Source organism: Lampetra fluviatilis, chromosome 38, assembly GCF_964198595.1.
Source record: "Lampetra fluviatilis chromosome 38, kcLamFluv1.1, whole genome shotgun sequence".
NCBI classification, from domain to species: Eukaryota; Metazoa; Chordata; class Hyperoartia; order Petromyzontiformes; family Petromyzontidae; genus Lampetra; species Lampetra fluviatilis.
In genome coordinates, this window is record NC_136312.1 from 4,289,490 (window position 1) to 4,315,551 (window position 26,062).

The window sequence follows — 26,062 nt, forward strand, 5'->3', positions numbered from 1 at the left end:
CGAGGTCGAGGTGGAGGAGGAGGAGGCGTCGTGACGACACAATCAGCTCGGGGGGGGGAGGTGAGATCGTCCCCCCCAATGTCGCGGTTCGCCACTTCGCACGGGCGCACCTCGAGCCTCTTCGACATCGCCGCCGACTCCCCGAGCCCGAATCGCATCGTTCAGCAGTTGCATCACAACAACATCAACAACATCAACAACAACAACAACATCAACAACAACATCATGTAAACCGCGTTCTACATCAGCGTCGGCGTCCTTGTCGTTGTTGTTTAAAAACAAATCTCATAGCGCTTGTTAAGGGGGGCCCCAACTCGTAGCTTTGGCTCGGAGAGAGAGAGGGGGGGGGGGCAAGGCACCTCCCGCACGCTCGTCACGAGGAGGAGGAGGTGGTGGAGGTGAGGAAGGTGGACGAGGTGGACGAGGTGGACGAGGTGACCCATGGAGCAGCGGCAGCGGCAGCACAGCGGCGTGCCCCCCTCCGTGTTGGCGGGCGGCGAGACGAGCCGGAGCTCGCACCGATACCGAACGTTCATGATGGACGAGATTCTATCGTGCACGGCCAAGAGCGCCGGCCCCCCGCGCCCCGCGGAGCTGGGGACGCGGGCGGCCTACTCCTCCTGCCCCTTCGTCTGCCCGGCGCCGTCAGTCGCAGGCGTCTTCCCGCGACCCCTCCTCGGTACGGCCACTTGCTTCTGCTGCTGCTGTGAGTCGCGGTCACTCTCTGCGTCTGTCTCTCTCCCTGTCTCTCTGTGTCTCTGTGTCTCTGTGTCTCTATCTCTCTGTCTCTCTGTGTCTCTTTGTCTCTGTCTCCGTGTCTCTCTGTCTCTGTGTCTCTCTCTGTCTCTGTGTCTCTCTCTGTCTTTCTCTCTCTGTCTCTCTGTCTCTGTCTCTCTGTGTCTCTCTCTGTCTCTCTTTCTATGTATCTCTGTCTCTCTGTCTCTGTCTCTGTCTCTCTCCGTCTGTCTCTCCCCACCACCACCACGCTTCGTTTTTCCGCCGTTTTCTGTCTCTCTCTCCCTCTCTCTGCCTTTCTGTCTGTCTCTCTCTCTATACCAGCGTGGACGGCACCCTCGTGTTCACCTTCTGAAGCGCTCGCTCGTCACCGTGGCGTGCGCGATGACCACCACAACCACCACCACCACGTGGCTTTTCTTTCGTGTTGTGCGCGGTGCTTTTACCGCCACAGCGCGTGGATTTGTAGCGTTTATTTTCATTTGTTTGCTGGTGACTTTGTGTCTTTCATATCGAAATCGCCTCCAGTGCTTTTGCTGCTGGCGGCAATAAAATTTGTTTAAAAGTCAAAAGTCAAAGTCTCTCTCTCTGTCTCTCTCTCTGTCCTTGCTCCGGCAGTACATACAGTATACTCAAATTGGAACGATACAGAGAAGATTAGCTTGGCCCCTGCGCAAGGATGACACCAAATTCGTGAAGCGTTCTCTCTCTGTCTCTCTCTCTCTCTGTCTCTCTTTTTTTACGATCAGTGGAAGCAAGAAGATGCTCGGTGTAGTCGGCACTTTGCTTCGTTCATTTCGTAATTTTTTTTTTTAACATTTTTAAACTTTGCTTTATGTAAACCCCCACCTCTCGCTCACTCTCTCGGTCACTCTCTCTCTCGCTCTCTCTCGTTCTGCACGCAGCCCTGTCTCTCTGTCTGTCTCTCTGTCTGTCTCTCTCTGTCTCTCTCTCTCTCTCTGCTGGCTCACAATCGGTGTTGTTCTCACACTCCAGATCTACCGGCCCCACCACCACCACGCTTCGTTTTTCCGCCGTTTCTCAATCGACTTCTCCCCCCCCCCTCCCCCCGTTCCAATGCTAATCAATTAGTTCCACGCTGCTGCACGCGCCGGATGATTGTTAAACACGTGACGCGCTAAGCACTGAACGCTGTCTGCTGCAAGAGAGCCGATTCACACGAAGCTCGAGGTCTCTGCGTGCGCGCGCACGTGTTGCATGTACTGGATGTGTGTTGAACTTCTTTTGCACCGTACGTAGACAACCGTGCTCAACGGAGGTGTGGTGGTGGGTGGGTGGGTGGTAGTGGGTGGGTGGGTGGTAGTGGGTGGGTGGGTGGTAGTGGGTGGGTGGGTGGTAGTGGGTGGGTGGGTGGTAGTGGGTGGGGGGGCACAACCTAAACACGTGTACACATCTTCTTGGTTCTTTCGGTAAAGTCACGTAGAAGGGAAATAATAATAAAAAAACAGGTCTGTCGGAAAGACAGCGTCAGCATTTCGGACGCTGTCTTTCCGATAGCCCTGTTCTTCACCTGAGGACGGCTGCTTGCGTTGTGGCCGAAACGTCGTGAGAATTGTATTTTATTATGTTTCTTTTTTTTTCTTTTATTATTTCACTTCTACGTGACTTTACCGAAAGAACCAAGAAGATGAATCCCTGCAGTCACGAAATCTTTAAAACGTGTACACAGTGCACGCGTTCCAGACTGCACAAATCCTGCATTAAGACAAACTCATCCTAGAGAAACAAAAACGAACCCATTGGAAACCCGCGCGGAGCGGTGGCGCAGCGGTTAGCGCATTGCGACGACATGGACGTTTGGTTCCCAGACCACGGCTAACATCAGTGGCTCTGCGATGGCTAGGAGATGTTAACCTCCTCGCCTGGTGTGCAGGAGGTCGTAGGTTCGATCCCGACCCTGACGCCTGCCGCTGTATATTCGGAGTTTGCGTGTCTCTCTCTCTCTCTCCCCGTGGTCGCGTGGATTTTTCTCCGGGTCTTCCGGGTTTTTCACGCCACGTTTAGAGTCGGCGTCACCACGCGTTCAGAGACTTTGGCCGCTCTAAATTGCCACGTGATGAGCCACTTCCTTGAGCTATCATTCATGGCCGGGTCGCTTCTGAAAAAAAAGTTCAATAGCTCAGTGGACCTTACCAGGGCCTTGCCTTCCAACCCAGGGGCGGTTTCTTTATTAGGGCGATTGGGCGACGCACCACCAATGTCATTCAACCACAGAGCTATGCTGGCCGTTACTGTGCCTCTGGATATAGTCCAATCAGCGTCATGTCACGTTCTGTGGAGTACCGCCTCTTTTTGGGCGATTTCACTCCGGCTGAGAATCGCCCCGTGTGGCCCCATAGACTTACATTCAAAGATGTTTTTTTTCGAACGGGGGGCGCTGCAATGCATTCTCTATGGCTTCCGGGAGGGCTCACACTAACGTGCTTACGTCATCATACGTAAGCACGTTTCATCCAACAATATTATTTGTCGCCACTTAGTGGAATCTTTAATAAAATAAACTTGAGTGGATTGTATTAATAGTGAGTATAGAAACAAACAAGATGTATTGTAAGAGTCACTTTATTTTACATTAATATTAAAGAAGTGAAGTTGCTTTTACATGCTTAAGCTGTTAATTTATCCTTTGCATGGGTGGACCTTATCCTTATAAATCATCCAGACATTTGCCCCCCCTGAGAGATTTTCCAGGAGCCGCCACTGTTCCAACCCCTACCCCCATCCTTCTACCAAACCACACTCACCAGAGTGGCGAAGTATATGGTCAACCATACCCCCCTTCCCCCCCCATGACCAACACGACGATGTGATGGTTCTGATGCTGTAGCTGCTGCTGATGGCATTCTAATTTTGGGCAGGGACCGTTATTTGTCAATTCACTGCTGGATGAATGTCGTGCCAGTTATGCTGCTGATGATGCGTCTAATCTTGATGCTGTTGTTGTTGCTGTTGTTGTTGTTGCTGCTGTTGGGGATGATGATGACAACCAACACGACCACCAACCCCACCATCATCACCAACACTTCCATCACCACCACAACCACCATCGCCAACCCAACCAACACAACCACCACCAACCCCACCAACACCTCCAAATCAACCATCACGACCACCACCTCTACATGTATCACCAACACCTCCACCACCAACCCTACACATCACCAACCCAACCATCACCAAACACTTCCACCACAACCACCACCAACCCCACCAACACCTCCAAATCAACCATCAAAACCACAACCACCACCTCGACATTCATCACCACCACCACCAACCCTACCATCACGAACACCTCAACCAACCCGACACATCACCAACCCAACCATCACCAAACCCTTCCACCACAACCACCACCAACCCCACCAACACCTCCAAATCAACCATCACGACCACCACCACCGCCTTGGCAGCCTCCTACAAGTTCTCCACGTTTCACGGAGCGGCCGCGTGCCCGCTGCTGTCGTCGTCGGCGAGCGGCGCTCCGACTTTTCTGGGGGGGTCCTTGGTGGTCGGGACCCCCTTCCCGGGGGAGCTGCGGCCCCGGGCGGACGCCGTCGCCACGGGAATTCGCAGCAAGCGGTGCCGGAGGAGCCGCACGGTGTTCAGCGAGCTGCAGCTGCTGGGACTCGAGAGGAAGTTCGAGAATCAGAAATACCTGTCGACGCCGGACAGGTGAGAGCCGGGCTCACGTTGGAGACGAAGACAAAGAACCCCCGTGTAGCCTTGGCGGACTGTAGGGGGCAAGTGCTGTTAGCGAGTAACGCCTATGAAGGCCGGCACGGCAGTACCACGCCCGGCCGCCTTTGTCTCCCCAGGGGGCGATGCTCACACACCGCACCATGTACTCATTTGAGGCTGAGTCGACCTAGGGGAGGCCCAGTACCGGTTCAGATAATCGCCGCGTTGTTGTTGTTGTTGGTGGTGGCCGAGAGCTGGAATCGAACTCGGGTGGCCGGTTTCGTAGCGCGGCGGCGCGCTCACCGCTACACCACAAGCAGAGCCAGCAGTAAACACCGCTCCACACGCTCCGTGTCAATAACAACAACAACGACAACAACAACACGTGTGTAAGTGTGTGTGAGGTCTTGATAGGAGTGGGGAGCGGTGGTGTAGCGGTTAGCGCGCGGCGCTAGGAATCCAGCGACCCGGGTTCGATACCCGCTAACGGCCACCACCACCACCACCAACAACGCGACGATTATCTAAACCGGTCTTGGGCCTCCCCCCTAGGTCGACTCGGCCTCAAATCAGTACCTGGTGCGGTGTGTAAATCATCGCCACTTGGGAGACAAAGGTGGCCGGGCGTGGTGTTGACCACCCATCCCCTCGTGTGCCGTGCCGGCTTTAATAGGTGCTCGCTAACAGCACTTACCGCAACAGGCTACACGGGGGATCTTTGTCTTTTAGTAGGAAACGTTTTGCAATCGCCGACGTTTGAGGTCGATGGCCTTTCTTCTCGGCACATGCATGGAGAGGGGTCAGCGAGCGTGTCAATGATCATAATTGTACAACAATGATTCTAATTAATTATAATTGTACAACAATGGTATTATTGTGGCTACAACCGCGCGCACACGACCACAAATTATTTTAATGAATACAATTTATGATAATTGTATTATTATTATAATTATAATTGTACAATTATTCTAATTTATTATAATTGTACAACAATGGTATTGTTGTGGTTATAATCGCGCGCACACGACACCGTATCGCATCACAAATTATTACAATGCAAATAATGGATTATAATTGTACAATCATAATTTATTATAATAATTCTACAACAATGATATTGTTGTGGTTACAACCGCGCGCATACGACACCACGTCTCATCACACACTCGGCGTTCATTCCAGCCCATCACGAAAGCTCCCCGCCACCTGCAAATCATCTCCGCTGGCACGGCGCGTATTTTTAGGAAAAACAAGTGCAGTCGTTTAACTTGCCGAGAGCTAATCACGTCTAAGAAGGGCCTGTGTAAGCACTGCAGCTAATGTGAGACACGTGTGTGGCTTGCTGTGTTCACACGTGCGTGTTTGATGTGCCACCGCTTGCGTTGTTTGCGTATGCGAGTTGATGTATATACGCTTTGTGTGTATATTATTATAATTGTAATGCCGTAGTCATCATCATCAGCAGCAGCCATGGCCAATCCACTGCTGTATTAAAGCCTCTACGCGTCGCGTCGGTCTTGCGGCTTGTTTTGGCCATACTTCCCCACACTGGTCAGTGCAAAGTTCGCGATGGGCGATGTTAGCACCCGTCCATCGAAGGCCGGGATGGGGAACGATTTTGCGGGCCTTATAAGCCCCGCGAAATCATTTGGTGTGGCCCTGCCAAGGCAACCGCAGACGGGACTCGAAATTCAACAAATCTAAGAGCAAACCTGCTGCTGTTACTGCTGCTGCTGTTGCGTGTAGCAGCAACATCATCAACACCAGCAGCTAACATCATCACACGCCTCGCCATAGAGAAGCAATTCCAGCCATCATCGCATTAGGGGTGCGAGTCAATTAAATGTTTGACCCAAATATAACAAGGCTAATTTTGAAGTTGATAATTTTGTATGGCCCGCGAATGATGTTTTCGATATCCAAATGGCCCTTGGCAGAGAAAATGTTCCTCGCCCCTGATCTAAGAGCTGTCTCGCTTCTCTGATGTCAGCCGCGTGCTGGGAAAACGTGGACTCGAAGTCGTCTGGTTCGCGACGACCACTCGCACGAACTCGCTGTTCTCACCACAACACGAACCACAAACGACACTCGCACCAACTCGCTGTGTCTCACCACAACACGAACCACCAACGCCACTCGCACCAACTCGCTGTTCTCACCACAAGACGAACCACAAACGCCACTCGCACCAACTCGCTGTCTCACCACAACACGAACCACAAACTCCAATCGCACCGACTCGCGGTTCTCACCACAACACGAACCACAAACGCCACTCGCACCGACTCGCTGTGTCTCACCACAACACGAACCACAAACTCCAATCGCACCGACTCGCGGTTCTCACCACAACACGAACCACAAACGCCACTCGCACCAACTCGCTGTTCTCACCACAACACGAACCACAGACGCCACTCGCACCAACTCGCTGTTCTCACCACAACACGAAACACAAGCGCCACTCGCACGAACTCGCTGTTCTCACCACAACACGAACCACAGACGCCACTCGCACCAACTCGCTGTTCTCACCACAACACGAAACACAGACGCCACTCGCACCAACTCGCTGTTCTCACCACAACACGAAACACAAACGCCACTCGCACCAACTCGCTGTTCTCACCACAACACGAACCACGAACTCCACTCGCACCGACTCGCTGTTCTCACCACAACACGAACCACAAACTCCACTCGCACCAACTCGCTGTTCTCACCACAACACGAACCACAAACTCCACTCGCACCAACTCGCTGTTCTCACCACAACACGAACAACAAACTCCACTCGCACCAACTCGCTGTTCTCACCACAACACGAACAACAAACTCCACTCGCACCAACTCGCTGTTCTCACCACAACACGAACCACAGACGCCACTCGCACCAACTCGCTGTTCTGACCACAACACGAACCACTAACGCCACTCATCTCGTCCAGGAGCTGTGTGCACCAACAAACACGCCACCTCCGGGCGTCATTCTCGCAACAACAGCAGCCACAGCAGCAGTAACAGCAGCAGTAACAGCAGCAGCAGCAGTAACAGCAGCAGCAGCAGTAACAGCAGCAGCAGCAGTAACAGCAGCAGTAACAGCAGCAGCAGCAGTAACAGCAGCAGCAGCAGCAGCCACAGCAGCAGTAACAGCAGCAGCAGCAGTAACAGCAGCAGCAGTAACAGCAGCAGCAGCAGCAGTAACAGCAGCAACAGCAGTAACAGCAGCAGCAGTAACAGCAGCAGCAGCAGCAGTAACAGCAGCAGCAGCAGCAGTAACAGCAGCAGCAGCAGTAACAGCAGCAGCAGCAGCAGTAACAGCAGCAGCAGCAGTAACAGCAGCAGCAGCAGTAACAGCAGCAGCAGCAGCAGCAGTAACAGCAGCAGCAGCAGCAGTAACAGCAGCAGCAGCAGCAGTAACAGCAGCAGCAGCAGTAACAGCAGCAGCAGCAGTAACAGCAGCAGCAGCAGTAACAGCAGCAGCAGCAGTAACAGCAGCAGCAGCAGCAGCAGCAGCAGCAGCAGCAGCAGCAGTAACAGCAGCAGCAGCAGCAGTAACAGCAGCAGCAGCAGCAGTAACAGCAGCAGCAGCAGCAGCAACAGCAGCAGCAGCAACAGCAGCAGCAGCAGTAACAGCAGCAGCAGCAGTAACAGCAGCAGCAGCAGTAACAGCAGCAGCAGCAGTAACAGCAGCAGCAACAGCCGTAACAGCAGCAGCAACAGCCGTAACAGCAGCAGCAACAGCCGTAACAGCAGCAGCAACAGCCGTAACAGCAGCAGCAACAGCCGTAACAGCAGCAGCAACAGCCGTAACAGCAGCAGCAACAGCCGTAACAGCAGCAGCAACAGCCGTAACAGCAGCAGCAACAGCCGTAACAGCAGCAGCAACAGCCGTAACAGCAGCAGCAACAGCCGTAACAGCAGCAGCAACAGCCGTAACAGCAGCAGCAACAGCCGTAACAGCAGCAGCAACAGCCGTAACAGCAGCAGCAACAGCCGTAACAGCAGCAGCAACAGCCGTAACAGCAGCAGCAACAGCCGTAACAGCAGCAGCAACAGCCGTAACAGCAGCAGCAACAGCCGTAACAGCAGCAGCAACAGCCGTAACAGCAGCAGCAACAGCCGTAACAGCAGCAGCAACAGCCGTAACAGCAGCAGCAACAGCCGTAACAGCAGCAGCAACAGCCGTAACAGCAGCAGCAACAGCCGTAACAGCAGCAGCAACAGCCGTAACAGCAGCAGCAGCAGCCGTAACAGCAGCAGCAGCAGCCGTAACAGCAGCAGCAGCAGCCGTAACAGCAGCAGCAGCAGCCGTAACAGCAGCAGCAGCAGCCGTAACAGCAGCAGCAGCAGCCGTAACAGCAGCAGCAGCAGCCGTAACAGCAGCAGCAGCAGCCGTAACAGCAGCAGCAGCAGCCGTAACAGCAGCAGCAGCAGCCGTAACAGCAGCAGCAGCAGCCGTAACAGCAGCAGCAGCAGCCGTAACAGCAGCAGCAGCAGCCGTAACAGCAGCAGCAGCAGCCGTAACAGCAGCAGCAGCAGCCGTAACAGCAGCAGCAGCAGCCGTAACAGCAGCAGCAGCAGCCGTAACAGCAGCAGCAGCAGCCGTAACAGCAGCAGCAGCAGCAGTAACAGCAGATTTTGGCTCAGCCATCGGACAAAGTCGGTGGCGGTCACCGCACCGCGCGGCGCTTTTGGATGCGCTTCCGCGGCCGTCTGGAACGCTCTTCCTTACCGACATTAGGAAGCCAATGGGGGGCTGTGCACCAGAGGTCGCAACCGAGTACCCGATACCCGGCTACCCGTACCTGACGGTCGGGTACGGGTACGGGTAGCCGTTTGCGACCCTGGTGCGGCCGGGTACGGGTAAGGAATCAAAACCCGTTTGCGACCTCTGCTGTGCACCTTTAAATCGTAGTCGTCGTCTTGATTGACAAACTCATTTCTTTAGAACTGCTTTGTGTGTCCAATTTGTCGTCCTTCGCCCGCACCTCCGATGTGCACGGTTGGCTACGTACGATCAGTGCCAGATTATCGTAGTAGCACAAGTAGCTACATATGTAGTAGCACCGCATGTATGTAGCTACACATATGTAGCTACATACGTGTAGTAGCTACACGTGTCGTAGCTACGGGCCCCGCACTTTCAAGGGCCCCGCGCTAAATGTTTTCAAGCTATCAATTCCGGTTCAGTGATTCTGCACTTGCTCTATTACTATAGTACTATACCGCCTTCAACTTTTACGAACGGCCGGGTGTTTAAGGTTAGCGATTTGTCGTATTATCTGGCCGTATAGCAAATGAAAAAAATACTATTACTTTACTATGCAAGTTAAACAATGGGTGTTTTAATATTTACGCGTTGTTTTTATTTAGGGCCCCTTTATAACAGATGCCACAGGCCCCGCATTAGCTTAGTCCGGCACTGCGTACGGTGCGAAAGAAGTCCAACGTAGAGTACAGGGTGTACGAAAATAAAAATACCAAAAACAACGTTGAATAGTAGCGTCGCTGTTCAAGTGACATCCAGGTAATAAGAATGCATGTCACAGACGTGAACGTCTGGTTACATTGCGAGATGTAATGGCATTGATTACTCTCGAATTAGTAACACATTCCTGCGGAGGGAGCTGGTAGGAACGTTGGGTTGCTCAGTCAATGGCCAGAGTCAACGGCGGCGTGGTGTATTCCACAAATATGCCCGACTGTGAGGGCGGGCACAAGCCGGCATGAGTAGGTTAAACGTTGAGTTTTATAAGGGCACCACGGGGTGACCAGCCCCTCCCCACCCAGTCCAATCCCTCCCACCCCCACCCAAACACACCCTCCCCACCCAGCCCCTCTCCACCCAGCCCCTCTCCACCCTCCCCACCCAGCCCCTCCCCACCCAGTCCAACCCCTCCCACCCCCACCCAAACACACCCTCCCCACCCAGCCCCTCTCCACCCTCCCCACCCAGCCCCTCCCCACCCTTTCCATCCTCCCCACCCAGCCCCTCCCCACCCTCCCCTCTCCACCTAGCCCCACCCCTCCCATTTTTGGATGCACGACAGACGGAGGGGCTGGGTGGGGAGGGGCTGGTCACCCCGTGGTGCCCTTATAAAACTCAACGTTTAACCTACTCACGCCGGCTTGTGCCCGCCCTCACAGTCGGGCATATTTGCGGAATACACCACGCCGCCGTTGACCCTGCCCATTGACTGAGCAACCCAACGTTCCCGCCAGCTCCCTCCGCAGGAATGTGATATATAGCAACGAGTGCGCGTGGGGAGCGGTGGCGCAGCGGTTAGCGCACTGCGCTACAAACCCAGGCGACCTGGGTTCGACTCCCGTTCTCGGCCAACACCGGTGACGATTATCTGAACCGGTCCTGGGCCCTCCCCCCTAGGTCGACTCAGCCTCAAACGAGTACGCGGTACGGTGTGTGAGCATCGCCACTGGGGAGACAAAGGCGGTCGGGCGTGGTTATGGCCACCCACCGGCCTTCGTAGATGCTACTCGCTAACGGCACTTGCCCCAACAGTCTGTTACAGGCTACACGGGGGATCTTTGTATTTGTAAATATTGTGTTGTAGGGTGCTTATGTCGAAATTAATGTGAATATATAAATGTGTGAACACTTCTCTTCGGCGGTTCCACGTATGTGCTATGAAGGGTCATTGACTGAAACGTCGCCTCGTGTCCCCTTCCTGTCAGGGCCCCACAGTTTTATTGCCGAATGTGTGGAGTTGGTTGGTGATTTGTGAAAATGTATATCGTGTGTGTTTTTATATATAGCATTAGTGTGTGTGATTATACAGCATTAGTGTGTGTGTTTATATAGTATTAGTGTGTGTGTTTATATAGTATTAGTGTGTGTGTTTATATAGTATTAGTGTGTGTGTGTTTATATAGTATTAGTGTGTGTGTTTATATAGTATTAGTGTGTGTTTATATAGCATTAGTGTGTGTGTATATAGTATTAGTGTGTGTGTATATAGCATTAGTGTGTGTTTATATAGCATTAGTGTGTGTGTGTATAGCATTAGTGTGTGTTTATATAGCATTAGTGTGTGTTTATATAGCATTAGTGTGTGTGTATATAGCATTAGTGTGTGTTTATATAGTATTAGTGTGTGTTTATATAGCATTAGTGTGTGTGTATATAGCATTAGTGTGTGTGTGTATAGCATTAGTGTGTGTTTATATAGTATTAGTGTGTGTTTATATAGCATTAGTGTGTGTGTATATAGCATTAGTGTGTGTGTGTATAGCATTAGTGTGTGTGTATATAGCATTAGTGTGTGTGTGTATAGCATTAGTGTGTGTATATAGTATTAGTGTGTGTGTGTATATAGTATTAGTGTGTGTGTTTATATAGCATTAGTGTGTGTTTATATAGCATTAGTGTGTGTGTTTATATAGTATTAGTGTGTGTGTTTATATAGCATTAGTGTGTGTTTATATAGCATTAGTGTGTGTGTTTATATAGTATTAGTGTGTGTGTTTATATAGCATTAGTGTGTGTTTATATAGCATTAGTGTGTGTGTATATAGCATTAGTGTGTGTGTTTATATAGTATTAGTGTGTGTTTATATAGTATTAGTGTGTGTTTATATAGCATTAGTGTGTGTGTTTATATAGTATTAGTGTGTGTTTATATAGCATTAGTGTGTGTGTGTATAGCATTAGTGTGTGTGTATATAGCATTAGTGTGTGTGTATATAGCATTAGTGTGTGTTTATATAGCATTAGTGTGTGTTTATATAGCATTAGTGTGTGTTTATATAGCATTAGTGTGTGTTTATATAGCATTAGTGTGTGTTTATATAGCATTAGTGTGTGTGTGTATAGCATTAGTGTGTGTTTATATAGCATTAGTGTGTGTGTATATAGCATTAGTGTGTGTGTTTATATAGTATTAGTGTGTGTTTATATAGCATTAGTGTGTGTGTGTATAGCATTAGTGTGTGTGTATATAGCATTAGTGTGTGTGTATATAGCATTAGTGTGTGTTTATATAGCATTAGTGTGTGTTTATATAGCATTAGTGTGTGTTTATATAGCATTAGTGTGTGTTTATATAGCATTAGTGTGTGTTTATATAGCATTAGTGTGTGTGTGTATAGCATTAGTGTGTGTTTATATAGCATTAGTGTGTGTGTATATAGCATTAGTGTGTGTGTATATAGCATTAGTGTGTGTGTATATAGCATTAGTGTGTGTTTATATAGCATTAGTGTGTGATTATATAGCATTAGTGTGTGTGTATAGCATTAGTGTGTGTTTATATAGCATTAGTGTGTGTTTATATAGCATTAGTGTGTGTGTTTATATAGTATTAGTGTGTGTTTATATAGTATTAGTGTGTGTGTTTATATAGTATTAGTGTGTGTGTTTATATAGCATTAGTGTGTGTTTATATAGCATTAGTGTGTGTGTATATAGTATTAGTGTGAGTGTTTATATAGTATTAGTGTGTGTGTTATATAGTATTAGGGTGTGTTTATATAGCATTAGTGTGTGTTTATATAGCATTAGTGTGTGTTTATATAGCATTAGTGTGTGTGTTTATATAGCATTAGTGTGTGTGTTTATATAGTATTAGGGTGTGTTTATATAGTATTAGTGTGTGTGTTTATATAGCATTAGTGTGTGTGTTTATATAGTATTAGGGTGTGTTTATATAGCATTAGTGTGTGTGTTTATACAGCATTAGTGTGTGTGTTTATATAGTATTAGTGTGTGTTTATACAGCATTAGTGTGTGTGTTTATATAGTATTAGTGTGTGTGTTTATATAGCATTAGTGTGTGATTATATAGCATTAGTGTGTGTGTTTATATAGCATTAGTGTGTGTTTATATAGCATTAGTGTGTGTGTTTATATAGCATTAGTGTGTGTTTATATAGCATTAGTGTGTGATTATACAGCATTAGTGTGTGTTTATATAGCATTAGTGTGTGTTTATATAGCATTAGTGTGTGTGTGTATAGTATTAGTGTGTGTGTGTTTATATAGTATTAGTGTGTGTTTATATAGTATTAGTGTGTGTGTGTTTATAGTATTAGGGTGTGTTTATATAGTATTAGTGTGTGTGTTTATATAGTATTAGTGTGTGTTTATATAGTATTAGTGTGTGTGTTTATAGTATTAGGGTGTGTTTATATAGTATTAGTGTGTGTGTTTATATAGTATTAGTGTGTGTTTATATAGTATTAGTGTGTGTGTTTATATCGTATTAGTGTGTGTGTTTATATAGTATTAGTGTGTGTGTTTATATAGTATTAGTGTGTGTGTTTATATGGTATTAGTGTGTGTGTTTATACAGCATTAGTGTGTGTGTTTATATAGTATTAGTGTGTGTGTTTATATAGTATTAGTGTGTGTGTTTATATAGTATTAGTGTGTGTGTTTATATAGTATTAGTGTGTGTGTTTATATAGTATTAGTGTGTGTGTTTATATAGTATTAGTGTGTGTTTATATAGTATTAGTGTGTGTGTTTATATAGTATTAGTGTGTGTGTTTATATAGTATTAGTGGTGTGTTTATATAGTATTAGTGTGTGTGTTTATATAGTATTAGTGTGTGTGTTTATATAGTATTAGTGTATGTGTTTATATAGTATTAGTGTGTGTGTTTATACAGCATTAGTGTGTGTTATATAGTATTAGTGTGTGTGTTTATATAGTATTAGTGTATGTGTTTATATAGTATTAGTGTATGTGTTTATATAGTATTAGTGTATGTGTTTATATAGTATTAGTGTATGTGTTTATATAGTATTAGTGTGTGTGTTTATATAGTATTAGTGTATGTGTTTATATAGTATTAGTGTATGTGTTTATACAGCATTAGTGTGTGTTTATATAGTATTAGTGTGTGTGTTTATATAGTATTAGTGTGTGTGTTTATATAGTATTAGTGTATGTGTTTATATAGTATTAGTGTATGTGTTTATATAGTATTAGTGTATGTGTTTATATAGTATTAGTGTATGTGTTTATATAGTATTAGTGTATGTGTTTATACAGCATTAGTGTGTGTTTATATAGTATTAGTGTGTGTGTTTATATAGTATTAGTGTGTGTGTTTATATAGTATTAGTGTATGTGTTTATATAGTATTAGTGTATGTGTTTATATAGTATTAGTGTATGTGTTTATATAGTATTAGTGTGTGTTTATATAGTATTAGTGTATGTGTTTATATAGTATTAGTGTGTGTTTATATAGTATTAGTGTATGTGTTTATATAGTATTAGTGTGTGTTTATATAGTATTAGTGTATGTGTTTATACAGCATTAGTGTGTGTTTATATAGTATTAGTGTATGTGTTTATATAGTATTAGTGTGTGTGTTTATACAGCATTAGTGTGTGTGTTTATATAGTATTAGTGTGTGTGTTTATACAGCATTAGTGTGTGTGTGTATATAGTATTAGGGTGTGTTTATACAGCATTAGTGTATGTGTTTATATAGTATTAGTGTGTGTGTTTATATAGTATTAGTGTGTGTGTTTATATAGTATTAGTGTGTGTGTTTATATAGTATCAGTGTGTGTGTTTATATAGTATCAGTGTGTGTGTTTATATAGTATTAGTGTGTGTGTATATAGTATTAGTGTGTGTGTTTATATAGTATCAGTGTGTGTGTTTATATAGTATCAGTGTGTGTGTTTATATAGTATCAGTGTGTGTGTTTATATAGTATCAGTGTGTGTGTTTATACATCATTAGTGTGTGTGTGTATATATAGTATTAGTGTGTGTGTTTATAGTATTAGTGTGTGTGTATATAGTATTAGTGTGTGTGTTTATATAGTATTAGTGTGTGTGTATGTAGTGTGTGTGTTTATATAGTATTAGTGTGTGTGTTTATATAGTATTAGTGTGTGTGTTTATATAGTATTAGTGTGTGTGTTTATATAGTATTAGTGTGTGTGTTTATATAGTATTAGTGTGTGTGTTTATATAGTATTAGTGTGTGTGTTTATATAGTATTAGTGTGTGTGTTTATATGGTATTAGTGTGTGTGTTTATACAGCATTAGTGTGTGTGTTTATATAGTATTAGTGTGTGTGTTTATATAGTATTAGTGTGTGTGTTTATATAGTATTAGTGTGTGTGTTTATATAGTATTAGTGTGTGTGTTTATATGGTATTAGTGTGTGTGTTTATACAGCATTAGTGTGTGTGTTTATATAGTATTAGTGTGTGTGTGTATATAGTATTAGTGTGTGTGTTTATATAGTATTAGTGTGTGTGTTTATATGGTATTAGTGTGTGTGTTTATATAGTATTAGTGTGTGTGTTTATATAGTATTAGTGGGTGTGTTTATATAGTATTAGTGTGTGTGTTTATATAGTATTAGTGTGTGTGTGTATATAGTATTAGTGTATGTGTTTATATAGTATTAGTGTGTGTGTTTATACAGCATTAGTGTGTGTTTATATAGTATTAGTGTGTGTGTTTATACAGCATTAGTGTGTGTGTTTATATAGTATTAGTGTGTGTGTTTATATAGTATTAGTGTGTGTGTTTATACAGCATTAGTGTGTGTGTTTATACAGCATTAGTGTGTGTGTTTATATAGTATTAGTGTGTGTTTATATAGTATTAGTGTGTGTGTATATAGTATTAGTGTGAGTGTTTATATAGTATTTGTGTGTGTGTATATAGTATTAGTGTGTGTGTTTATATAGTATTAGGGTGTGTTTATATAGTATTAGTGTGTGTGTATATAGTATTAGTGTGTGTGTTTATATAGTATTAGTGTGTGTGTTTATATAGTATTAGTGTGTGTGTGTATATAGTATTAGTGTGTGTTTATATAGTATTAGTGTGTGTGTATATATAGTATTTGTGTGTGTGTATATAGTATTAGTGTGTGTGTTTATATAGTATTAGGGTGTGTTTATATAGTATTAGTGTGTGTGTATATAGTATTAGTGTGAGTGTTTATATAGTATTTGTGTGTGTTTATATAGTATTAGTGTGTGTGTATATAGTATTAGTGTGAGTGTTTATATAGTATTTGTGTGTGTGTATATAGTATTAGTGTGTGTGTTTATATAGTATTAGTGTGTGTTTATATAGTATTAGTGTGTGTGTATATAGTATTAGTGTGAGTGTTTATATAGTATTTGTGTGTGTGTATATAGTATTAGTGTGTGTGTGTGTGTTTATAGTATTAGTGTGTGTGTGTATATAGTATTAGTGTGTGTGTTTATATAGTATTAGTGTGTGTGTTTATATAGTATTAGGGTGTGTTTATATAGTATTAGTGTGTGTGTATATATAGTATTAGTGTGAGTGTTTATATAGTATTAGTGTGTGTGTTTATATAGTATTAGTGTGTGTGTGTATATAGTATTAGTGTGTGTGTATATATAGTATTAGTGTGTGTTTATATAGTATAGTGTGTGTGTTTATATAGTATTAGTGTGTGTGTATATAGTATTAGTGTGTGTGTTTATATAGTATTAGTGTGTGTGTATATAGTATTAGTGTGTGTTTATATAGTATTAGTGTGTGTGTTTATATAGTATTAGTGTGTGTGTTTATAGTATTAGTGTGTGTGTTTATATAGTATTAGTGTGTGTGTGTATATAGTATTAGTGTGTGTGTTTATATAGTATTAGTGTGTGTGTTTATATAGTATTAGTGTGTGTGTATATAGTATTAGTGTGTGTGTTTATATAGTATTAGTGTGTGTGTGTGTATATAGTATTAGTGTGTGTGTATATAGTATTAGTGTGTGTGTGTATATAGTATTAGTGTGTGTGTTTATATAGTATTAGTGTGTGTGTTTATATAGTATTAGTGTGTGTGTGTATATAGTATTAGGGTGTGTTTATATAGTATTAGTGTGTGTGTTTATACAGCATTAGTGTGTGTGTTTATACAGCATTAGTGTGTGTGTTTATATAGTATTAGTGTGTGTGTTTATATAGTATTAGTGTGTGTGTCTCTATAGTATTAGTGTGAATGTATATATAGCATTAGTGTGTGTGTTTATAGTATTAGTGTGTGTGTTTATAGTATTAGTGTGTGTGTGTTTATATAGTATTAGTGTGTGTGTGTTTATATAGTAGTAGTGTGTGTGTTCATATAGCATTAGTGTGTGTTTCATGGAGCCTGTTTATGTAGTGTGTATAGTATATTAGTGTGTATAGGGTGTGTGTAGTATATGAATGTGTATATAGGGTGTGTGTGTAGTATATGAGTGTGTGTATAGGGTTTGTGTGTGTAGTATATGAGTGTGTGTATAGGGTGTGTGTGTGTAGTATATGAGTGTGTGTATAGGGGGTGTGTGTGTAGTATATGAGTGTGTGTATAGGGTGTGTGTATGTAGTATATGAGTGTGTGCATAGGGTGTGTGTGTGTAGTATATGAGTGTGTATAGGGTGTGTGTGTGTAGTATATGAGTGTGTATAGGGTGTGTGTGTAGTATATGAGTGTGTATAGGGTGTGTGTGTGTAGTATATGAGTGTATATAGGGTGTGTGTGTGTAGTATATGAGTGTGTATATAGGGTGTGTTTGTGTAGTATATGAGTGTGTATAGTGTGTGTGTGAGTAGTATATGAGTGTGTGTATAGGGTGTGTGTGAGTAGTATATGAGTGTGTGTATAGGGTGTGTGTGTGTAGTATATGAGTGTGTATAGTGTGTGTGTGAGTAGTATATGAGTGTGTGTATAGTGTGTGTGTGTAGTATATGAGTGTGTGTGTAGTATATGAGTGTGTGTATAGGGTGTGTGTGTAGTATATGAGTGTGTATAGGGTGTGTGTGAGTAGTATATGAGTGTGTGTATAGGGTGTGTGTGTAGTATATGAGTGTGTATAGGGTGTGTGTGTGTAGTATATGAGTGTGTATATAGGGTGTGTGTGTGTAGTATACGAGTGTGTGTATAGGGTGTGTGTGTGTGTAGTATATGAGTGTGTATACAGGGTGTGTGTGTGTAGTATATGAGTGTGTGTATAGGGTGTGTGTGTGTAGTATATGAGTGTGTATAGTGTGTGTGTGTGTAGTATATGAGTGTGTGTATAGGGTGTGTGAGTAGTATATGAGTGTGTGTATAGGGTGTGTGTGTGTAGTGTATGAGTGTGTGTATAGGGTGTGTGTGTGTAGTATATGAGTGTGTGTATAGGGTGTGTGTGTGTAGTATATGAGTGTGTGTATAGGGTGTGTGTGTGTAGTATATGAGTGTGTGTATAGTGTGTGTGTGTGTAGTATATGAGTGTGTATAGGGTGTGTGTGTGTGTAGTATATGAGTGTGTATAGGGTGTGTGTGTGTGTAGTATATGAGTGTGTATAGGGTGTGTGTGTGTAGTATATGAATGTGTGTATAGGGTGTGTGTGAGTAGTATATGAGTGTGTGTATAGGGTGTGTGTGTGTAGTATATGAGTGTGTATATAGGGTGTGTGTGTGTAGTATATGAGTGTGAATAGTGTGTGTGTGAGTAGTATATGAATGTGTGTATAGGGTGTGTGTGAGTAGTATATGAGTGTGTGTATAGGGTGTGTGTGTGTAGTATATGAGTGTGTAAAGGGTGTGTGAGTAGTATATGAGTGTGTGTATAGGGTGTGTGTGAGTAGTATATGAGTGTGTGTATAGGGTGTGTGTGTGTAGTATATGAGTGTGTATAGGGTGTGTGTGTGTAGTATATGAGTGTGTATATAGGGTGTGTGTGTGTAGTATATGAGTGTGTGTATAGTGTGTGTGTGTAGTATATGAGTGTGTGTATAGGGTGTGTGTGTGTAGTGTATGAGTGTGTGTATAGGGTGTGTGTGTGTAGTATATGAGTGTGTGTATAGGGTGTGTGTGTGTAGTGTATGAGTGTGTGTATAGGGTGTGTGTGTGTAGTATATGAGTGTGTGTATAGGGTGTGTGTGTGTAGTATATGAATGTGTGTATAGGGTGTGTGTGAGTAGTATATGAGTGTGTGTATAGGGTGTGTGTGTGTAGTATATGAGTGTGTGTATAGGGTGTGTGTGTGTAGTATATGAGTGTGTATAGGGTGTGTGTGTGTAGTATATGAGTGTGTATAGGGTGTGTGTGTGTAGTATATGAATGTGTGTATAGGGTGTGTGTGAGTAGTATATGAGTGTGTGTATAGGGTGTGTGTTTGTAGTATATGAGTGTGTGTATAGTGTGTGTGTGTGTAGTATATGAGTGTGTATAGGGTGTGTGTGTGTAGTATATGAGTGTGTATAGGGTGTGTGTGTGTAGTATATGAATGTGTGTATAGGGTGTGTGTGTGTAGTATATGAGTGTGTGTATAGGGTGTGTGTGTGTAGTATATGAGTGTGTATACAGGGTGTGTGTGTGTAGTATATGAGTGTTTTACTACATAAACATCAGCACTGGGGAGACAAAGGCGGCCGGGCGTGGGGTTGGCCACACACCCCTTGGTGTGCCGTGCCGGCCTTCACATGAGCTCACTTCACACCACTTGCCCCAACAGTCTATTCAAGGTTACACGGGGGATCTTTGTCTTTATATTCGAGTTGTAAACATCGATTGATTGATTGATTTATTGATTTCGAATCATTTACCGATGGGGATTGCGACTACTTGGGGATGCCTTCATCCAGCAGTGGATAAAGCAGCGTCAGGGCAACTGCCACCACCACCACAACAAAGATGCCCCGTGTAGCCTTCACAGACTGATGGGGCAAGTGCTGTTAGCGAGCAGCACCTATGAAGGCCGGCACGGCACACGTGGGGGTGGCCAGCCACCACGCCCGGCCACCTTTGTCTCCCCAGTGGCGATGTTTACTACACACCGCACCAGGTACTCATTTGAGGCTGAGTTGACCTAGGGGAGGCCCAGGACCACCACCACCACGACGACACCGAGGATGTCCCAACAATGGGCAGTGTCCCATGAGCTCCAATCCTGGATGGTGGTCGCGGTTTTGCTCAGCCCATCATCATCATCCCTCCCGGGGGGAGGGGGGGTCGATAAAACGAGCACCACTTTGGGGGGGAAATGTTGGTGGTGCCGCTGCTGCCGCCGCTGTTGCAGCTTTGCCAGTGGTGCATAAAAGCACAGCCAACATCAACAACACCACTCAACATCAACAATATTCAACAACAACACAACAATACTCAACAACAACACTCAACAACACTCAACAACAACAACACTCAACAACAACAACACCACTCAACAACAACAACATTCAACAACAATACTCAACAACAACACTCAACACTCAACAACAACACTCAACAACAACACTCAACAACACTCAACAACAACAACACTCAACAACAACACTCAACACTCAACAACAACAACACTCAACAACAACACTCAACAACAACACTCAACAACAACACTCAAGAACACTCAACAACAACAACACTCAACAACAACACTCAACAACAACAATACTCAACAACAACACTCAACAACACTCAACAACAACAACACTCAACAACAACACTCAACAACAACAACACTCAACAACACTCAACAACAACACTCAAAAACAACACTCAACAACAACAACACTCAACAACACTCAACAACAACAACACTCAACAACACCACTCAACAACAACACTCAACAACAATACTCAACAACAACACTCAACACTCAACAACAACAACACTCAACAACAACAACACTCAACAACACTCAACAACAACAACATTCAACAGCAACACTCAACAACAACAACACTCAACAACAATACTCAACAACAACAACAACACTCAACAACAACACAACAACAACAACACTCAACAACACTCAACGATACTCAACAACAACACAAAAAACAACAACACTCAACACTCAACAACAACACTCAACAACAACAACACTCAACAACAACAACACTCAACAACAACACTCAACAACAACAACAACACTCAACAACAACACTCAACAACAACAACACTCAACAACAACACTCAACAACAACAACAACACTCAACAACAACAACAACACTCAACAACAACACTCAACAACAACAACACTCAACAACAACACTCAACAACAACAACACTCAACAACAACAACACTCAACAACAACAACACTCAACAACAACACTCAACAACAACACTCAACAACAACACTCAACAACAACACTCAACAACAACAACACCAACGTACGTGTGGCCTTCAAATGAAAATGCATTGCTTAGTCGACGTTTCGGGCAATGGCCCTTCTTAAGAGCACGCAAATGAATGATCTGCATGGCATGCATGTGCTGTGAATAAGGCACCAATGCCCCAAAACGTCGTCTACTCGTTTCTTGTTTACTTCAAGACCGCACAGCTCTCGACTAATGCTGGGTTTTGTTGTTGTTGTTGTTGTCCTATGGATGGTCTTGCCGCCTCGCGCCGCCATAGGAATGTGGAATTGACCACCACTGTCTCCGCAGTGCTGTGGCTCTCGTTCGTGAAGGAACTAACTCGTTGTCTCTGCTTTCCCGATGAGGATGGACCTGGCGGACAGCCTGGGACTGAGTCAGCTGCAAGTCAAGACCTGGTACCAGAACCGGCGCATGAAGTGGAAAAAGACGGTAAACGCGACGAGAACCCCTTCATGTTCACGGTTCTTTCGGTAAAGTCACGTGAATCGAGAAGAAAAAAAGCAAATAAATAACATTATAATAATAAAATAAATTTACAAATATTAATTACTTTTAAAAAAAATTACGAATAAATTGAAAATAATAAAAGCTAAAAAAAACGAGAATAAAAAATAAAAATGGTAAAATAAAAAAGACAAATAAATTAAAAATAATAAAACGAGAATAAAAAATGTAAATAGTAAAATAAAAAATACAAATAAATTGAAAATAATAAAAGCAAAAAACCCACGATAAAAAGTAAAAATAGAAAAACAAAATAAAAAATACAAATTAATTAAAAATAATGAAAGCAAAAAAACCACGACGTTTCGAACGCAACACGAGCGGTCTTCATCAGGCGCCCACCCCCCACATTGGGGCGACATCTCGCAGTTGTAGAGCCCCCCCAGTCACACGCTGAGCCACCCCGCACGACGACACGGACACAGCAGGTGACAGCCGCATTATGGCTTCAATAAACAAGATAGGTGATGGAATAAACTGCGCCTATTTCGTTCCCCCACCCCCATACCTCTTAGTAATCGTTTAACAATGTAGTGTCGCTGTTGTCGTCACCAAGACAATTCACAGTGACCCATTTCCCCTGCCAGCCCACAGGGGATTATTGTGTCCGTCCGTCCGTCGTGTAGGGAGGGGCTGGGTGGGGAGGGAGGGGCTGGGTGGGGAGGGGACGGGAGGGTGGGGCTGGGTGGGGAGGGTGGGGAGGGGCTGGGTGGGGTGGGGCTGGGTGGGGGGTGGGAGGGGTGGGGCTGGGTGGGGAGGGGCTGGTCACCCCGTGGTGCCCTTATAAAACTCAACGTTTAACCTACTCACGCCGGCTTGTGCCCGCCCTCACAGTCGGGCATATTTGCGGAATACACCACGCCGCCGTTGACCCTGGCCATTGACCGTGCAACCCAACGTTCCTACCAGCTCTCTCCGCAGGAATGTGTTCTTCGTGTTCACATTTATGTTTAACGTTTACAAAATATAAAACTTCGTTTGCCGCGAGGAGGCAGCCAAAGAGCCGCCGCACGCGGCTTCTTGAGCCGCAGTCGTTGCCGACCGCTGCGTTGGGGAACACCACGAGAAGGGGGTATGGGGGGGGCAGAGCGGGGGGGGGGAGAGAAGAGAACGGAGAGGGAGTGAAAGAAGAAGGGTGGAGAAGGAGAGGGGAGGTCTGGGGAGACGAGGAGAGGCAGGAGGCAGCAGCAGCAGCAACGCCTCGACGTAGGTAAAATAATAAATAATAAATAATACAATTAATATAAGAAATCATACAAATAAAATAATAAATCACGACGTTTCGGAGGTAACACAAGCATCCGTCTTCAGGTGGAACAGTCACTGCACAATTGCTGTATCAAGTGTCAAGGAGTCTGTTTCCACAGTGGGCGGGGAGAGGGGAGGGGGTGGGCCCACAGAGGTCACGTGATGCACGGCAGGCGTGAGCTCATTGCCGCTGATGAGGATTACAAAACGATGCTGATGATGATGATGACCGATGCTGATGCTGCTCATGACGCCGATGCTGCTGATGATTATTGCTGCTGCCGCTTGCTGCCACTGTTATTACTGATGATGCTGTTTAACACGTGTAGGCTTTCGCGACCGATATTATTCATAATACAGTTTTTGGGTTTAGATCGCGGTTATTTATAAATGTGTCGTAACCCTCCACCACCCGACACGGCCAATCAGTAAATAATGTGTCACGTTGACAAAAGACAAATAGTTCACTGCTTTAGCCCACCGGTGTGTTGAAGAGTGAATCCACGACATTTACAATTTTTGATTGTACGACGTTTCGCTGGTAATTACATCCAGCATCATCTGGCCCGATGATTACCAGCTGGTCTTTTGTCAACGTGACACTTTGTTTACTGATTGGCCGTGTCGGGTGGTGGAGGGTTACGACACATTTATAAATACCGCGATCTAACCCAAAAACGTTTATTATGGACTGATGCTCATGCTGCTGCTGATGATGCTACTGCTGCTGATGATGCTGCTGCTGATGATGATGCTGCTGTTGCTGCTGATGATGCTACTGCTGATGATGCTGCTGCTGATGCTGCTGCTGATGATGCTGCTGATGACGCTACTGCTGATGATGCTGCTGCTGATGCTGCTGCTACTGATGATGATGCTGCTACTGATGATGCTGCTGATGATGCTGCTGATGATGCTGCTGCTGATGATGCTGCTGCTGCTAATGATGATGATGATGATGCTGCTGATGATGCTGCTGCTGATGATGATGCTGCTGTTGCTGCTGATGATGCTACTGCTGCTGATGATGCTGCTGATGATGCTGATGATGCTGCTGCTGATGATGCTACTGCTGCTGCTGATGCTGCTGCTGCTGATGTTGCTGCTGATGATGACAGATCTCATCTCTGCAGGTGATGGAAGGCGGCGTGACAGACCCGCCGACGAAGCCCAAGGGCCGCCCCAGGAAATGCTCCCACCCCGAGGAGCGGCGAGCCGCACAGTCCCCCCCGCGGGGTCAACCTTCCGTCGAAGCGGACCTAGGGGAGGGCCAGGGGGAGGGGGGAGTGGAGGGAAGCGGCCGCCGGGACCCGCTGGGAGGAGAAGAGCCGAGCCCTCCCGGAGAAGGCGACTCCGACTGATGCAGAGGCAATGTGTTTGCTCGATGAGACACGGCACCGTTACTGTGGCGGGACCAGTCCATCCATCCAAAGGATGGTGATGAACACGACAGTGACGCTTATTATCGTGGTGGCGGTGATGATGAAGACGATGATGGCGATGATAATTTATGGTTATAATGATGAAGATTACAATGATGGTGGTGATGCAGACAACGATGGTGGTGACGATGAAGACGATGATGATGCCGGTTCTAACCGATGTAGAGGCGATAGTTTGACTCAATGAGACACGGCGTCGTTACTATGGCGGGAGCAGTCCATCCGCCCAAATGACGGTGACGAATACCATGGTGGTGGTGGTGATGAAGACGATGGTGATGATGATGATGGTGGTGGTGGTGGTGATGGTGGTGGTGATGTTGGTGATGGTGGTGGTGGTGATGAAGACGATGATGATGGTGGTGGTGATGATGAAGACGATGGTGATGGTGGTGGTGGTGGTGGTGATGAAGACGATGATGATGGTGGTGGTGATGGTGGTGATGGTGGTGATGGTGGTGGTGGTGATGAAGACGATGATGATGGTGGTGGTGATGATGAAGACGATGGTGATGGTGGTGGTGGTGATGATGATGAAGACGATGATGATGGTGTTGGTGGTGTTAAAGACCATGGTGATTGTGTCAAAGGTCAAGCTCACCAGCCAAGGGGTCACCATGCGAGGTCATCACGTGGTGTACAAGCCTGTCCTGTGCCTCCTCTAGGTTGGCACGGCCTCAAGTGACTTTGCCCGGGCTCGCGGGAACGATTGCGTGCGCGCGTCAACACCGGCACGCGGGGGAGACAAAGGCGGCCTGGCGCACTGCTGGTGGAACCCAGCCGGGTCCACGCGTGGGCGATCGGTTGCACGCAATTCGGTTGCGTGCAACCTAGCACGACCGCGTTGCGTGTGAAAATTCACGAAGTGCGATTTGGACTCGCGTCGTCAGCTGCTGCGAAGGCACGGGCACAGTCGACAACAACACACAGTGTGTGTGTGTGTGTGGCTTTAATGCGAACAAATAGGCGACGTTTCGGGCAATGATCCTTCTTTAGTCTTAGTTTTTTCGGTAAAGTCACGTAGGTAAAAAATGAAATTAAAATTAATAAAATTAAAATAATTAAAATAATTAAAAATCACGACGTTTCGGAGGCAACACAAGTCTCCGTCATCAGGTGGGACAGTCACAGCCAGATTTGCTGTATCAAGTGAGGCAGGGATTCCAAGATGCCTCACTTGATACAGCAAATCTGGCTGTGACGGTGCCACCTGATGACAGAGACTTGTGTTGCCTCCGAAACGTCGTGATTTTTATTATTTGTATTATTTTTATTTTATTAATTTTTATTTCATTTTTTACCTACGTGACTTTACCGAAAAAACTAAAA

The 26,062-nt window shown here is 45.1% G+C and overlaps 1 protein-coding gene and 1 pseudogene across 1 annotated transcript; both read left to right on the plus strand.

Annotated features, from left to right (window-relative positions):
* The first annotated feature begins 441 nt into the window (after positions 1–441).
* On the plus strand, positions 442–24,652 carry LOC144945680 (homeobox protein BarH-like 1b). The gene is made up of 4 exons (XM_078874248.1): positions 442–706; positions 4,170–4,431; positions 21,884–21,968; positions 24,425–24,652. Exons 1-4 carry the CDS (start codon positions 442–444, stop codon positions 24,650–24,652), a joined length of 840 nt encoding a protein of 279 aa, XP_078730374.1.
* On the plus strand, positions 1,352–1,448 carry LOC144945744 (U6 spliceosomal RNA; annotated as a pseudogene).
* Positions 24,653–26,062: the final 1,410 nt, after the last annotated feature.

Excerpts from the sequence above, each read along its gene's own strand:
- LOC144945680 (XM_078874248.1), top strand. The coding sequence starts at position 442 with ATGGAGCAGCGGCAGCGGCAGCACAGCGGCGTGCCCCCCTCCGTGTTG. Across the intron at positions 4,432-21,883 it reads TACCTGTCGACGCCGGACAG|GATGGACCTGGCGGACAGCC; the intron begins GTGAGAGCCGGG and ends TTTCCCGATGAG. Across the intron at positions 21,969-24,424 it reads GCATGAAGTGGAAAAAGACG|GTGATGGAAGGCGGCGTGAC; the intron begins GTAAACGCGACG and ends TCATCTCTGCAG.